Genomic DNA, 18,403 nt, shown 5'->3' with positions numbered 1-18,403 from the left:
ATAAAATCCACCTGGTACTGGCTAAAAAACAGGCCTGAGGATCAATGGAACAGACTGGAAGAAACAGACACAACCAAAAACACACTCAACCACCTAATCTGTGATAAAGGGGCCAATCAAACTCACTGGAAGAATGATAGCCTCTTTAATAAATGGTGCTGGAAAAATTGGATTAATACCTGCCAATAACTTATTTAATATTATATGTTTAATGTATAACATGTTTTTCCACATAACTAGCATTTTATGAAATAATACTGTAATATTAGTTATAGTTATACAAGTTTGGTAAATTCAGCATAAAATTTAGAAAATCAGTTACTATAGTTTGAATTTACTAGACATAATTTAATGATAACAGTGAATCCAAGTAGTAAGTAGTGCAATTTATTTTCCATTATTTTTAGAAGTCTATAAACCTATATGAATAATAAATTCCATATATAAAAAATATATTTAAATTTACTATAGAAATTCAAATCTTTAATTCTTTGTTTTCATCATATCTGAAAATAATTAATTTCAATTATTTCTATACACTTTATAATAGTATAAAAATTACACTCTCAATTTTGGTGTTATTTCCATTTTAACAAAGTGAAATAGAATTATTTAAAAGTATTTTGTTATAAGAATATTACTAGCAACACAGAATGCACACAAGATATTTTTAGAATTTTTCACAGAACATTCATTTTTATAATATATTAGGTATATTTTATGTTTCAGATTCTTATTCCCCTACATTTTACAGTGCTAGTGTGCTAGCTGCAGGTGATAAGATGGACTAGTCAGCATGAAAACCTTCCTTCTGGATATAGGCTATTATTCGCTTAAATACACAGGGGTGTTTAAAAACGTAAGAATAATCACAGGTTCCATTTAGGAAGAGTGACCAGAAATCAAAATAGAGAATTTGAAGAATGGATCCAGTAGCTCATAGATTATGCAAAGAAAATGATTCATTTTTATTAGTGAAAATGAGACTATAGTATCTATGACAAAAAAAAAGGTTTACTGAAAGAACAGCAGAAAACTTTCTAAATAAGCTGAAAGAATTTGCCATGCAGTTAATTTAGGAATATAGAACCTCAAATAGCCACAATAAGAAAAGAACCTTTTCAAATTCCCAACATAGCCAAAATCTCAGAAGCCCAACAGAAAAAGAGAACCTTAAAAGCTATAAGAAAAAGGCAATAAATCTCTTATAACTGAAAACACATTATAATTACACAAGGCTGCTCAATACAAACAAAGTCAGGAGACCTAGCAGTGAAGGGTGTTAGTCTTAAAAGAAAGCAATTTCCAATCAAGATTGACATATCTTGCAGGACTATTTTTCAAACTTGGTGGAGAAATAAGATCCTTACATGATAAGGAGAACCTAAAGAAATTCATGATGAACAAAGCAACACTACAGAAAAATCTCCATGATACCCTAGATACAATGACAAAGTATCAGATATCATAAATACACCTGGTAAAGCTTAAGTAGAAGGTAGGGAATTAGCAACAAGAAAATATGGAAACGACAAGAACAAGTCAATACTTTTTAGTACTAACTCTCATTGTGAAAGTTCTCACTTCCCCAACATAAAGTAACAGACAGGAACAAGAGATCAAGAAACAGTTCAACATTGTGCTGTACAGAACAAGCTTATTTAATCCCAAAAGAAGCTCAGACAATAAAATCAAAGGATCGAAAACAGGACTCCATGCTACAGTTATCAGAAAGAAAGAAGGTGTAGCTCTGCTGTTTTCAGACAAAGTGGACTTCAAGCCAAAACTGATGAAAAGATGCAAAGTAAGTGACTAGATAGTGGCCAATTGTACTATTGAACAGGAAAATGTAACAAATATTAATATGTACACTGATTGATATTGCAGTCAAACTCATAAAAACTATAGTACTGTACATGAAATATCAGATAAACATAAACACAGTTATAATGGGGAAACTTCATACATCACTGTCACAAATACACCGAGCAATTAGATAAAAAATCAAAAAGAAATAACAGAATTGAAGAAAACTTGCAAGGAAGAGGATTTCACTCATATCTATACAATGCTCCACCCACCTACCACAGATTACACATTTTTTTTGGCTGCAAGTGGAACTTTCTCAAAAATAAACCACGTACTTGCCAATAAAGCAAATTTAAACATAAAAGAAGTGAAATTACATCATGCTATTTATCATCTCTTAGCACAAGAAATTTAGAAACTAGTAACAAAAAAACAAAAAAATGATGCAAATCCATGGAAACTAAACAGTACTCCTTTAACTAAACAATGGCTGAAGTCGAGGAAATCAAGAAAGAAGTAAGACAGGCTCTATAAACAAATAATACTGCCAGTATAACATTGCAAAATTTATGACACATAGTGAACTGTGTCTTAAGAAGGAAGTGTATAGCTGAGAATTCCAACATCACAAAAAGAGAGTGAGCAGAAAATTAACCCAATATTTTTTCATATAGTTTTTGCCACTTGCATTTCTTCATTTGAAAAGTGTGTATTCCTCTCAGATGCCCATTTTTGATTGGGTTTTTGAACTATGGGGGCCTGATTTTTTCAGTTCTTTATAAGTTCTAGACATAAGTCCTTTATCTGAGGGATAACTGGCCATAATTTTTTCCCACTCTATGGGTTGTCTTATCACTCTGTTGGTGATATCTTTTGTTGTGCTAAAGCTTTTCAGTGTAGTGAGACACCATTTATTGATTCTTGGTAGTATTTCCCATGTGGCCTGGATTTTGTTCATGAAGTCCCTGTCTACACCTATATCTTCATTATTTCTACTTATTTTCTGTTCCAGTAGACTTAGTGTTTCTTTTTTAATATTTAGACTCTGTTTCATTTTGACTTTAGTGCATGGTGGTAGGCATGGATCTAATTTTAGTCTTTCGCATGTGGGAAGCCGGTTCTTCCAGCACCACTTATATATATAAAATTTGAGATATATATAATTTAAGATATTTATTCTGCTAGTATCTTTTAGTTCATTGAAAAGATGTTTGTGCTAATATTGTATGGACAATATCTCATGCTTATATCATATACCTTGAGTTACTGCTCTGAAAATAACAGTATGCAATGCAAGAAGAAAAGAAAAAAATATGTATGTATATGCACAGGATAGCTGGGATGATTGTACTGCTGATTTCTACTGGTTTATTGAAAGGAACAGTTAATGCTTAATTTTTTTTCTTCTTTTTAATTTTTTGACCAATTTTGCATGCTTATATTTGATAATCTGAGCAACTAATTTGAAGACAACAATACGCAATATAACAACTATTGTTGAATTCCTATCATCTTGTGTAGTGAAATTCTGTATCATTTCTAATTTTTTTGTTACTTTTAATTCACTTTTAAAAAATTAAAAAAGGGGCTGGGGATATAGCTCAGTGGTGTAAGTGCCTGCTTGAGAAGCACAAGGTCATCAGTTTGATCCCTAGTACTGAAAAAAAAAAACTAAAACAGCAATATGTATTAATTATTTTACTTTCCTGTTATCTTGTTTTGAAATTCTATTTTTTAAAGAAAAAAACCAATAAAAACAATGATACAGAAATTCAAAACAAGATAATAGAAAATTAACAATTGTTATCATATTTCATATTGTTATCTTCAAAATAATTGCTGAGATTGCAAGACATAGGCATGCAAAATCGAACAAATAATAGAAGCACAAACTATTCCTTTCAATGAACTAATAGAAAATAGGAGTATATTTATCTTAGCTACTTTGTGTACATATATATATGCATATATTTATATATATGCATGTTTTCTTTCCCTTCCTTCTTTTCTCCTTTCCCTCATCCCAGTTGTTCTTTCCTTTTGAGCCATTTCTTTCCCTTTCACAGTTTCTATTGTACATTTTGTTTTTTACTCTATTTTGTTTATTTTGTTTTGTTACCAGGAATCAAACTGAGGGCCTCTCACTTGCCAACCAGGTACTATGTCACTGAGCAATATCTCCAGCCTCTATTGCACATTGTGGATATTATTTACTTTTTCAGTTTCTTACACTAGGGAGACAATATGATGTTTATACATGTGAATCTGATTTATTTCACTCTGACTATGGTCTCTAGTTGCATTCATTTTCCTATAGAAGCCTCGAGTTTATTTTTATTTATAGCAGAGTAGTATTCCATTTATAGAAATACATCCATTCCATGGTTGATGGGTATTTGTTTTGTTTCCAATATTTAGCTATTACACATTGTGTTGCTATAAACATGGGTGTACATATATCATTGTGGTATGAGTATTTTTAATTCTTCTGGATAAAGACCCAGAAGGGGAATAGCTGGGTTGCATGGGACCTCTAATCCTAGTTTTTTGAGGAATCACCACACTGAACAAAGTCTGGTTTTTTTCCTTTTAAAAAAAGAAAACAATCAAAATAACCTGAAAGTGTCCATGATGGTCCTAGGAAAACAGCACAATCCAAACTCAAATCTAGTAGAAAGAAAGTGTGAAGAAAAAAGCAGGATTTAGTGAAATTAATATGATAAAAAAACCAAAAAATCAACAAATCAAGGAGTTGGATCTTTGAAAGCGTAACCAAAGTAGACAAACCCCTAGCCAATGTAAATAACAGAAGGAGAGAAAAGATACAAAGCAATCAAGCACCAATGAAAAAGATGAAGACACAATGGACACTGCTGAAATACAAAATATTATTAATGACTGCTTCACAAACATGTACACCACTAAATTAGACTATTCATGAGAAATGAGTGGCTTCTCAGGTATTTGTAAATTCTCAAAACTGAAGCAAGAAGACTTAAAAACCCTGAATAAGCCAAAGACAGCCAGTGAAATTGAAGCAGTAATGAAAAACCTATCAATAAAGAAGTGCTCAAATCTGAATGAGATCACTGATGAAGTCTATAAAACCCTCAAAGAAGCTTTAGCACTATTTCTCCTCAAAAAGTTTCAATAAAACTTAAAGAAAGTAGAACTCACAGAGTCACTCCTGGGAAGTGTGACTACTCTGATTCTAAAACAGACAAGAATTCAAGCAAAAATGAACTATAGACCAATTTCATTGATTAGTATGGACACAAATGTCCTCACACAGATAATGAAACAAAATGCAGCGAATCATCAAAAAAATGATACATCATGGCCAAGTGGGCTTCATCACAGAGATGCAAGCGGGTTACAACACATGCACATCAATTAGGAATATGTGAGGTGGATATGCAGAGATAAAGGAAATTTGGAGTCACAGGGGCAGACCTCCAGATGCATGGCTAAAGAATAAAAGCCACAGTCTAAATCTAACACAGTCTAAGTCTAAGATACACAGTCTAAGTAGAATCAAGACGCATTGTCTTAAGAAACGTAGGCTCTGGATTTCATCCTCCCCATACTCTGATTAATTACTTAAAGTGTACCAGAGTCAGTTATGTAACCGCCCCTGTCCTTCCTCTGTCCCCTACATGATCTCCTTGTGTCCTTTGTCATTGTTTCCTGCTTCTATCAATAAAAAGTCATAGAAGCTTTACTTCAGGGTTGATTTTCCTGAGATTATCTCAAATTGAGGGGTCTTGATTAAGGCAGCCCCGCTGTCCGTTGTTGAGCTGGACATCCACTCTGAGTAATCTCTTATCCTCTGTGCTGCCAACCTCATGAACACCTACAAGTTGGCAGTACCAAGGACAGCTCCAACCCATTCTTAGAGAATTGTGGTTATCTATTCCCCTTCAATGACCTGTCCAGAAGTCTGGCTCACAGTGTTGCCTTTCTTACACCTAATTGGGACCTCGGCCCAGGTTTGAGGGCTTCTTGAGTGAAAAATGTTTGAAGGAAAGTATATTAGTTGCTACAACATGAACCTAGCGGTCACAGTTGGAGAAAGCAATACACAAACAGAAAGCTTGGGAGTATATCTACCAATTTATAGTTGTTATATTCATTGTTATTGGGAGAATATCTACCAACTGATAGTTGTGATATTCATTGTTTTCTCTTCTATTCATTTTTTTGTCTTATGTAATTTAATCAAGCACTTTATATTGTTTTATTACTTATCAATTATTATTAATTTTTTTACTTGTTTTATTAGTAGCCCTATAATGTGAAATATTCATTTACAACCAATGAAAGTTACTTTCAAATAACACCATAACAGTTCACTGGTAGGGCAGTTTCCTGCCAGTATTCCTAGGCCCTTCCTGATTTTAGAATCATTGCTATCAGTAATTTCTCTTACCTATAGTTATTCCATAAATACAGTGTGGATTTTAAAATTTTGGACAAACTCATTTCTGTTAAATCTACTAACAATATTAAAATCTACTAACAATATTAAAATCAGTATTAAAATGGCAAAGCTTCATATTTATTCCTTCTCTTAGGTTCTGCCTTTATTCATGAAGTCATAAATTTCTAGTCAATATAATCAACATTCTTTCTGAAACCCAGGGCATTGCTCTTGCTAGGTGGATGTGCTTCCCCTAAGATATGTCCTAAGTTCCAGCATTCTTTTTTTTTTTTTTTTTTTTTTTTCCTTTTTGAGACAGAGTCTCTCTATGCAGTTCAGGCTGGCCTTGAGCTCACTTTGTAGCCCAGGCTGGTCTCAAACTTTCAATGATCCTCCTGCCTCAGCTTCCCGAGTGCTGGGATTACAGGCATGTGCCACCTTGCCCGGCTAGTTCCAGCATTCTTTCAGAAGAACTCAACACTTCTTTCTATGTAGGTATACTGGCAGGCTACTCCCTCAGTTTTTCTCTGATAAACTCTTTATTTATCCTTCTCTTGAAAAAATAAATTTTATTTATAGAGTAGTTTGAGGATCATACAGAAATTATGGGATAGGTTCAGAGATTTCCTAAGTGCCTGGTCCATCTGAGCACTGCCTCTACCTCTAGCAATATCCAGCCATATTTTTATACTTATTTTTTTAATTCAGTGAACCTACATCATTCTTCCAAAGTCCATACTTTACACATAACCATATTCTTGCTTTTGTACCTTTCATAACTTTTTGAAGATGGTGTAATGACATACATCTACCATCACGTAGTTTACCTTCCCTACCACTCTTCTGTACGTGGTGACATCTCCAATGCTAACCCCAGGAAAGCACTGACTTTTATACACTGTCCATACTTTTGACTTATTCACATATCTTATACTTGCAATAATACACTATGTAGTTTGTTCAAATTATTTCCATGAAATATGACTTCATCTTTTTATGTTCTTGATTTGATAGTTCTTGTCTTTGACAGTGCTGAATAGTACTTCATTTATTTGCGTGTTCTGCGGTATATTTGTGCATTTGTCTACGGAAGGAAATCTTCATTGCTTTCAACTTTTGCCACTTATGAATCAACTTGGTGTAATCTTTCCTGTGCAGGATTTGTTATATTTATATTGTCATTTCATTTAGCTACATTCCCAGGAGCATGGTTTGGAGCTCTTGTAGTGAGAATATATTATATTTTGCAAGAAATTGTCACAAAATCTCTGCAAATATCTCTACTCCCTTACATATTTGGTAGCAGTGAATGACAATTTCTAGTTCTTGTTTGGAATTTAGTCACTCTAAATGGGGTAGTTTCATTCATTTTGATAATTGCTCTGATTAGAATTGATTGTTCTGACTTTCCTCTCATTTTTTTGCAATTTGCTCTCCATTATTTCATGTTTGCCATGCATGATGTTTACAAGACAATTGTTACATGTACATAACCCATCTTAATTCCTGTTTTCTCTTTTTCTTCCTCCTTACCACCCACCAACAATCTCTTGATTCACTTCCCAATTACAAATATCTGTCTCTGTTCTTCTTGTTATGTATTTTTACTTTGCTCTTTACTTACAATTCGTGTTTCTCATTATTATTATGGCTTGTCTCTAGACGTCTCTCCAAAGCCTCATGATCTTATGATGTGAAATAAGAGCCCAGTTTTTATATTATGCTTGTATTAATTTTGAAACCCAAGCATGCTTGAAGGAAAATTCAACACTACGAAATCCAAGGCAAGAATAATTAACTTTATTGTCTCATTTGCCATTCATGATCTCACCACATCTTAGTAAAGATTATGCTTAGTGTTGTCTCTCAGTTCTTCTGGCCCATCTGTTGTTGAAAATTCTGTACTTGCCTTTTGACATCAGATAAATTTCAGTTTCCTGTGTTATCACTGACTGCCTCAAGAGCAGTACAGACTTGCAGTTGTAATAATATTCTAGTTGCACATAATTTTTCATATTTGGAATTTGGATGTACCCTTCTTCTTTTATACATTCTATGTATTTACACAAATGTTTGACTTTATCCATATTTCATAGTATGGGGATTTCACATTGACTAGTATTTCCTACTACCTACAGCTAACTTTGATATAAAAGTTAGGGAGAAAGATCCTCAGGCACAAAAGACACTGACAATAAATGCAAAAAAGTAACACTGTGTGGAATTCTGAATATGTCGTGTGTGCATTTTGTGTTCCTTCTAATATTCTCATAGCATTCAACTTTTAAAATAGAAAAACAACAAAATTTGATAGTGTAATTGTCATATTATTAAAAGGCATAAAGACAATTGAAATTCATTATTTCAGATATGATTTCAAACAAAGCATTAAAGATTTAAATTTATAGTATATTCTGCATCTCAGTAGTTTCAGGTTTGAATATATATATATTATTGATCTACATAAAATTTTATAGATTTTCCCAAGAAATGAATAATTAACCTGGTTACCACTTGTTGTAATTCACTGATATTATTAAATTATGAAAGTGAATTAACAGCAAAATAACGTTATAAGATTGGGGGAGAATTTTCCAAACTTGTATGTACATAGCCATTGTTAAAGTGTTACTTGATAAAATACTATATTACACATGCATTGTACACGTGCCATTAAATTAGTTATTAAAGTCATCAACATGTTTATTGATGATTTATGTTATTTTTTGAGTTTGATTTTCATTAGGATTTCTGAAGAATCCTTGCTTTATTCCTAAAAGCATAAAATTAATGGTTTATAACAATAGAATATAAATTGATAAATCCAACATGCCCATCAAAATTTACTTTGTGAATTTGTTGCGTTATAAATTCTTCTTGCTTTCTGTTGGCCATGGTCTATCCCCACAAAATTAGTGATGTACATGCTGTTCTTTAGAGTTTGACACTCAGTAAGAATTCCAGTTTAATGTGAATATGATTAAAACAGACGTCTCTGTTTTTTTAAAAATGTTATAGTGTTAAATTATCTATTACTTACTTGTCACCCATGTACATCTAAGTAATTGTGCTTGAAAGAAAAAGTGTAACTACATATATTTCAGGGAGCCAACAGAAATTTAAAGCATTTGCTTATCTGAGTAGAACTTACCGTCCATGAGCGGTTCCTATCTTTTAATTACCTGTGTGGGAAAAAAATTCATGAGTTGTTCCTCAAAGGACTAATATTGAGAACATATAAAGAACTGAAATATCAGAACCATTCTAATTTAAAGACACAATCCAAAAATGGATATCTGAGGTACAACACACTTTTCAGATGAAGAAGTACAAATGGCAAATAAATATATGAACAAATGTTAAACATCACTGGTCATGTGAGAGATGCCAATGAAATTTCATCTCATTCCAGAAAGAATGGCTGTTATCAAGAAATCAACCAACAACGGATGCTGGAGTGGTTGTGTGGAGAAAGGGACCCTTCTCCACTGTTGGTGGGCATGTAGAGTGATGCATCACCCACTGTGGAAATCAGTGTGCAGATTCCACAAAAAATTAGGATGAGAGGTCCTATTTGACCGAGCTATTTCCTTTTCAGCTATCTTCCCAAAAGAATTAAAAGCATCATAACACAGAGATACATGCACGCCCATGTTTGTAGCAGCACAGTTTTAATGGCTAAATCTTGGAAACAACTCAAATGCCCGTCAACTGATGAATGGTTACACAAGATGTGGGGTACTACTCAGTCATAAAGAAGGATAAACTTGAAATATTTATAGATAAATGGATGTACCTAGAGACCATACTCTTAACTGAAAGAAATCAGACACACATATGTAAATATAGCATTGTCTCTGGTGTGAGAAAATGAAAGTGTAAATAAGAACCAAAATGTATAACAGATATGAAATGGGCAAAAGTTTTTGCAGATGGAAAGGAGAACTAGGGAAGTGGGAAGGGAAAAGAAAGGAAGGGAAAACAAAATATGAGAAAAAAAGGATAAAATGGAAACAAAGCTTTGAAATGAGGAGGGGAACAGGGGTTGAAGGGAGGGGAGGGGAAAGGGAATAAAGAGGAATCAAGACATATCACGCCTGTCATTTAGAGTGTGACATTGGGTAAGAGTTCAAGTTCTATGAATAAGATGAGAACAGAAGCTTCTGTTTCTTTAAAGAGTTACAGTGTTAAATTATCTATTATGTACTTGTCACCTAATACATCAAAATACATGTTCCAAATTAAACATACAACTTCATATATATCAGTGATCTAACAGAAATTTAAGGTACTTGCTTTATACGAAGGGAAATTACTATCGCTGAGCATTTACTGTCTTTTCTTGCCTGGGTGTTCAGCACCTGATCATCCGTTTTTCAGTGCTCATTAGCACAAATGGAGAGATTGTGGCATACCCACTGCCCACAAGCAACTGTACAGAATGACGAACTGGGTCATTTTTCAACAGTATTCCAGAGGATAAGAAAATTATACAGTCCAAAAAGTACATGAGCATAAAGAAACCCATGAACAGAAGGATGGTCCAGGTGGCCCTTTCTTCTGGAGATAGTTTTGGAGAAAGGCTGGTGCTGTGAAGGTGCTGAAACTGCCTCTTGTGCCTGCATAAGAGACTCACCATGTACCCACTTGAGAGAGCCATCAGCCCTATAAAGGAGATATCCTGAACATTCACCAGTGAGAGAAATATGTACCTGAACAAGTAACTAATGGGCCACTGACAGCAGGATTCAGTGATAAACACGAAACTGTGAGAGGTCACATTGGGGGTGGCACCAATAGAGACTAAGAAGCGACCATTCAGGAGCATATTGAAGATCCATAGAAAGACAAGCCCACATGGGTAGCAATGTGAGGATTTATGTTTGAATTTTGCCAGACAAGAATTTCTTGGGCTTAGGGTGATGGCCTGGAGGATGCTCAGCAGGCAGGTGGTACAGATGGAGAGGGCCCTCGTCAACCTGTTTGCATAGATAACTGTTTTACACATGAGGTCATTCCCCCAGTTCTCAAATCCAAAAGTGTCTGCAGCTACAAAGCCCACAGTTACCAGCATCACCAGGTGGACTAGGGCCAACTGAGCGATAGTCAGGTCCAGGGGCTTGGGCCTGTGCTTGAGGAGAAATGTGAGGATGTGGAACATAAGTAGGACAGTGTTGGCTGAGATCCCAATGGTGATTTCAAAGAAAACTGTGTTTCTTAAGGCAGTATAACTGGGAAATTTTCTCTTTTTATTCATCTTCATGGGGTTAAACAAACAATAAATGTCTGTGGAGAAAAGCAAGAAAATTATTTATCAGAAATATCACCATCATCATCATCTCAACCAACACTGGCTTCACCAGAACATGTGGATTTCTCCCTACTCATCCTTCCCACCTTCAGAACTCAGGTCTACCTCACAGCCTCCTGGAATTGCTGTTGTCCTCCCACCATCCCAGGCTTTCCCATTGGTGGCTGGATATGAATCTATTTCTGGTTTTCCAAAGTAGCCCTGCAAAGAAACTTTCATGTAGAATGGAAGATATTTCCTTGTTTTTGTCTCAACTTTTAGTTTTCAAAATCAGGCACAATGTCCTATGTGCTCTTTTGTCTCCAGAAAGTGGAGGAAGCTCTGGGTAAATACTAAGGACTCTATACTTTTTAGTGAAAATTAGGAAAAGGGAATTTCCTGTACCTACATGGAAATAAGCTCCTCCCATGGAACAATTGTGGACGAGTCAGCCATGCACAGTTACGTTATATTAGTGTTATCTATATTCTGATTTATTCTCAGAACAAACCCTCAGAGAACAAATGTTGCTCAGCAGGTTCTGCCACAAGAGACTCCAGTTTACATCTCTGGTCTGACTTTTATCAAATGCAGGATTTCTCTCTCACAGAAAAATATACATAATTGTTTTATGAGATAAGCATGACTATGTTGTCAAAACCTTTTTCAGTTATTAGGCTTAGGTTGCAAATATCCTTTTTAGGATATTTCATATATTTCAATAAGAAAAATACAGGTCCATATCTTAAATAATAGATTAAAAAATCCTTAAAATTTTTTAAGAAAATTGAATCTTGCAATATGTAAACACGATGCCCCATGACTAGTTAATATTCATCTCAAGAATTCAATATACAAATGTAGTGCACATCTGGGAAAAATGTTTGTCAACTGTTCCTCACACAAAGGATTAATATCAAGAACATATGAAAAACTAAAAAGAATCACACCCGCATATTTAGTGACCCAGTCCAAAAATGGGCATCAGTGGAGCTACGTACCTCTTAGATGAAGACATACAAACAGTAGATAAATATATGAAAAAACCTTCAAAATCACTGGGCATTCAGGAGATCTAAATTAAAGCAACAGTGAGATTCCAGCTCCCTTCAGAAAGAATGGCTATTGTCAAGAATTCAACGAATTTCTAGGAAAATGGATGAAACTTGTGTACATACTCTTAAGTGTGATAAATTGGACATATGTGTGTAATTACTACCCACATTGTTTCTGTGGTGTGAGAACCTGAGAGTGTAAATAAGGACCAAAATATATAGTAGGTATTGTGAAATAGGAGGAAAATGTTCAAATCTGGATGGGAGCAAGGGAGAGAAAAGAGGGAAAGGAAAATAAGGAAAAGTAAAAATATGAAAAAAGAAGAAAAACATGGAACAAAGATTTGTAAATGGGGAGGTGAGAAGGGGTTGAAGGGAGCATAGGTGAATGGGGCAAAAAGGAAGTTATATCATGTACAAGTACAAAGGCTCTATGATGAATGTGGTTATTATGTATATCTAAACTGTACCAATAAGATCTAAGTTTAAAAAAAGAAAATTCAATGAGCATGTCTGAGCAACAGTTGCCTGACCTGTCAAATCTGGATAATTATATCCTTTCTTTCCTGGAGATATTATGTGTACACATATGCCAAGCACGGCATAGGTGTGGAGTGTCAATAATTCTTATTACTCCATAGTTCATCATACACATACCTTGAGAAATTTGATATAGTGTATAAAATAATCTATCTGGTGTACTGAAAAGACCAAAGAGAAATGAATAACAAAATACTACACTCAATAATACCGGCTAAAGAGACCCAAGAAATTAAAACCGCAATTTTGGAAATTTCCAATTATGCAGCTCATATATTTTGGAAACCCATACAATAAAAGCTGTGTATCAACTGCCCGTGGAGGCACACTCCTGTAATCCCAATACTTGAGAGGCTGAGGCAGAAGGTTTACTGCAAGTTCAAGGCCAGACTGGGCTATAAAATGAGTTCAAGGCCAGCCTAAACTGCATAGTGAAACCCTGTCTCAAAAATGCAAAAAATGAAAAAAAGCCCCCTCCCCACCAAAAACCAACAAATGTCTCCAGCAACTCATTCACCACAGTGTAATTTTGATCAGGATCACACATTACAGATTTCTTTTCATGCCAACACAAGCATATGGAATGAGAATAAGGAATACAACAAAGTTTTAAGGAAATTGTTATGATTCTTTCCTGAAGTTTTCATTAAATGAATGACTAACATTACAAAGTTCAATGTGGTTCACCATTAGCCCACAACTTTACCCTATTCTCAAATAAGAAGGAACATTTCTGCATATCTATGGGCTCAGGTATGAATTTTATACTGAAGAATTTGGTGATGACCAACTTGTAGGAAATCTCCTTGTGATGCTGTGATTTGGTTTACAGCAAGTCTTTTAACAGATACAATTTGAGGACCCTAACATGGTAACATAGGTGCAGAAACGTTCTCAGAGTAATCTTCTGAACATCATAGATTAAGACTAGGTTTTCACAGTTACCCAGAACATAATGCTTTATAAGTGACTGAGGGGAACCTGAAATATTTATGTACCATGAACTAATGATCACATTGAAGTCTTCAGAGGTGAGGACTTGGTCTAAATTCTATTCAAATTTTGATTCATAAAGTTGAAATTCCCTAGGAAGAATTAGAAAAACTTAATCTTCTCCAAAGTATTGATAAAGGGAAGGAAAAGTTTTCTCCATTTATACAGCCAGCAAACTAAGATTGTTTCTTTTTTTGTTTGTTTGCTTGTTTTTGTTTTTCTTCCGGTACCAGGAATCAAACTCACGACCTTGTGCTTGCCAGGCAGGTGCTTTGCCACTGGGCTAAATCCCCACCCCAAAGATTGTTTCTGTTATTTGCTGAGGGGCAACATCAGAAAACACTCAGGTGACTGCCAGGGCTCTTGGACTCTTGTGGATCATGGGATGCAACTAAGCACACTCCTCAGTGGTCCCCTTGGTCTTTCATGCACTTAGAAATGTGAAAGTTTAATTTACTGCACATCTATTTCATGTAGTTTATAAATATAATCTCATACTATTTTAGAGAAATACCATTCAATTGGTACATAGAACCTTTAAGGAAAACATATGAAAAATATTTGAAAAAGCAAAGCATATATCATAAACATGTTTCCTCATATTATTACTGCAAAATTGATGCTTTGTTTTCATTCTGTTTTTAAAAATTAAGTCTGGCAGAAAATTTGAAAAATGGGCCCAGTAGCATGTTTCAATCTTCCGTAAACGGAGGGAATAGAACTACATTATTTTTACCATTGCTTAGGGAACTGTGGCTGTACAAGCCTGAAGGATTGAGGTGGGAGATCTGTGCATATGCTCTACATTTACACAACGTTCAGGATGTCAGGGGGCCCCTGGGTCTTTACCTGAAACTGAAAAATCTTCCTTAGAGCAGAAGAGTGATCTCCAGAGCTGTAATACAAGAAAGTGCTGCATTCATGAGGATCCACTCATGCGTTTAATTCACATGGAGCATCAGAAAGAGACAAATATGAGGGCAACCATCCAGCCACCTCCAGAGTTTGTGGATCACACACAATTGTATTAGCAAAACACTCCAAATAACTTTGTCCTGTAGATGTGATACAGAAATGTACAAAGTTATTTCTGTATTAATATTTCACTAGAAAAAGTATTCTGGAAAATGTGATCATGTGAAAATAGGCTAACACAGATTATCTACCAGTGTCCCCACCCAGCCTTGCCTCATCCAGCTCATACCTGCCAGGTTGAGCGCAGCTTTGGAAACAGAGGCCAGGACAGCAGCTGCTTCCATCCACAGCATGATCTGGAAGACACTCCTCCCAAAGGGTGTTGGAAGTGACAACGCTGAGACAGAACCTGGTCTCCAAAACAGCAAACACAATGGTCTCATTTCTCATATGAGACAAAGCACGCTGCCCTCAGTGTAATCTGCATGTCACAGTAGTATGAACTGATGAGTAATGATAAGATCCATGTCCAGGACTTAGCCAGATTAAAAAATAAATGAATCAATAAATTTCAAGAGGAAAGTAACACAGAAGAAAGTGTAAAATAGGTCACGTTCTGAATGCCATATCGGGGAAAAGAACAGATAATCCAAATGAGCTTTTTTTTTTTTTTTTTTGGTTTTTCTCCGGTACCGGGAACCGAACTCACGACCTTGCGCTTGCCAGGCAGGCGCTTTGCCGCTGAGCTAAATCCCCAGCCCCTCAAATGAGCTTTTAATGAAAAACAAAACATAAGTACAGTAGGAACAGTCAGAGAAACTTCTGTGCTCATTTCGAGCCAGTAACCACCGGGAGCTCTCACAACTCACACTGAAGGCTGGGAGAGACTCAGGAATGCAACGCAGTTCAAAACCTAGGTAATACTCAGATCAAGGAGGGACTCACCACAGACATGCTGTTATCTGGCAGTTACTGTGACCAGGGGCAACCTGTGGTACATGGTCTCATCAGACGGTTCAGAAACTAACAAAGAACGTGCCACACCCAGAGGTCAGGAGAGACTTGGGATACTGTGGGAGGGAGGGGCTCAGCAGACTCCCACCAAATTTGGGCACTTATGGTCAAGTTGGACAAGTTGCAGTGAGGAGAGGGGTTACATATTTAATTTTTTATAGGCAACATGAACATAATCTGCATATGATACAGGACAAGATGCTGCGTAATAATATGATTTATGTTCAGAACTTAGCCAGGAGGCTTAGACGCATGAAAGAGCACACCTTGGCTGCAATTGCTGTACTTATGGTCACCTTCACCATCAGAGCCATCAATATTGCCTTTTCTATACTATAAGGTGAAACTGAAGAAGATCCTGGGAGCAGAGACTCTCCATGAGCGTGGGAGTGCCTCTTTTGTGGGAGTATTGGTCTACATGATACAATTTTGTCAGAATTTGAGCTGGAAAACTGTAAAAGGAGAGAGGGTAAAAAAGCAGACCCAGCAGGGCAGGCAAAATCATCACAAGCCGGACAGATGGGCCAAGGTCAGAGCACAGTGTTTGTGAAGTGTACAGCTCCAGGAGAAACAGGAAGAAAATCGGAGGACTATTTGAGTCCATGAATGGCAGCTGTGTACTTCTTAAAAATGCAGTAATGTTACCTTTTCTCAGTTGGAAAGATGCTGATCTATACATCTTGATGCTCATTTATCCATAGTTATTGATATAATGAATATACTTGCTTCTATTTCCAAGAGTCAAGGGAAGACAATTACTGTTCCAAAAGGGGGTAAAATAGAAAAGTCCGAGAGACACCTTATTACACATATGAAACTCTCATCCCTCACAAATACTCACAGCCCTGGGTGAGGTTCTCCCTTCACCCCTAGAGAGAATGAATGAAACTCTTGTGTTTTGCAAAACAGTTCAGATCCCGTTGTCTTCACATTTTTAAATTATCTTAACCAGAAAGAAAAATGGCTAACATTTTTCTTTTGGCAAAATTACTTAACCATTAGTGGGTGAATCCAACAACAGACACACACACACACACACACACACACACACACACACACACACACACACACAATTAGAGATCATAAGAGATGAAAATATTTGTTTCTAAATCATTCCTGTAATAAAAGTGTTTGGGGCATGTCTACAATAAATGAGGCAGAACAATATTTTTAAATGAAGAAAAGTAGAGAAAATATTCCTGGGACATGAATATTTTCCCCTCAACAAATTCTACTGTACTATATTCCAGTAACAGCTAGAAACAGGAAAAATCTCCACCATAATGAAGCCACTGACTCTTCATGTAATTTCAGTACAACATTTTATTATCTGATATGAAATTTCCTAAGAGGCAGAGTACAAGCCTAAGTGCTGACACCATTTATGTGAAATTTGTGAAATGAACACTGTGTCAACATAGCTCTGTAGGAGAAAAAGCTCACACATAGGTTACATAAAGGCAGTAAAATTTCCATTTGAGAGTTCATGCTTTAAACGACGCTTGCATAGCACATAAAAAATTTAAGTAACACAGAAAAGAAACTACAGAGGTCACTTATTCAAAGGGTTTTGTCAATTTATACCAACAAGAGAAGAAAAACTGAGTCTGTATAATGAAAATGCAAAATGACAGTTTACCTCTTTCACAAGCCTTGTAAATACAAGTACAAAAAAGCTACAGACTAAAATGATGATATCTTACTCGAGAAATGATACAGCAAAGAAACTGTTAGTTCAGAGAAGTGAACACCTATCTGAAGTTAACTTAGAATTTCTTATGAAAAACGCACTGAAATTAAGAATCACAAATTAATGGCTGATGGCTACAAAAATTGGAGTATACAGAAACCTCAGCACAAAGCCAACTGGCCTCCTTCATAGCCTGTCTTGGAGCCTCTTCATAGCCTGTTCTCCCATTGATGCTGCTTCTGTGAACACAGCGGCACTTACCCAGGGGGACACGTGGCATAGCTAGAGCTACTGAGAAAATCCCGCATAGCCTTAAGGAAAGGAGGTCCTTAGCGCCCCTTTCTACAGGTGTGTCATTTTAACATCTGTAGAAAAGTGACAAGATATCACTAGGGATGACAGAACTACAGAATCCCCCATGGAACACTTCACCTGTCTCTTGATCTTACTCTCTTCTCTCCTGGTACTAGCCATCTAGGGACAGTTGTGCTCAAACTTTCCTCTAGGATCCCTTGACACATCTGCATGAGGGATCAGAATGGTCCCATCAAGTAGACATTGCCATGATCTCTCCCTTTGATCCTAAGTTTAGATTAGTCCAATCCCATTGCAAATTACTCCAAACCTATGATAACCTCCTCTATTGTGAGACATTCCCGGTGCCACCCAAGAATTCC

The 18,403-nt window shown here is 35.9% G+C and overlaps 1 protein-coding gene across 1 annotated transcript; it reads right to left on the bottom strand.

The window, feature by feature from the left end:
- Positions 1-10,583: 10,583 nt before the first annotated feature.
- LOC102017485 (vomeronasal type-1 receptor 90-like) lies at positions 10,584-11,492 on the bottom strand. Its single transcript, XM_005387246.1, has one exon. The coding sequence runs from the start codon at positions 11,490-11,492 to the stop codon at positions 10,584-10,586; it is 909 nt and encodes a 302-aa protein (XP_005387303.1).
- Positions 11,493-18,403: the final 6,911 nt, after the last annotated feature.

This window comes from Chinchilla lanigera, unplaced genomic scaffold (assembly GCF_000276665.1).
Source record: "Chinchilla lanigera isolate Chin_1 unplaced genomic scaffold, ChiLan1.0 scaffold00028, whole genome shotgun sequence".
NCBI lineage: Eukaryota > Metazoa > Chordata > Mammalia > Rodentia > Chinchillidae > Chinchilla > Chinchilla lanigera.
The sequence above is the reverse complement of the archived record's forward strand: the minus strand, read 5'-3'. Positions and strand labels throughout refer to the sequence as shown.

What these genes read in the sequence shown, in the direction of transcription:
- LOC102017485 (XM_005387246.1), bottom strand. Translation starts at nt 11,492, where the DNA reads ATGAAGATGAATAAAAAGAGAAAATTTCCCAGTTATACTGCCTTAAGA.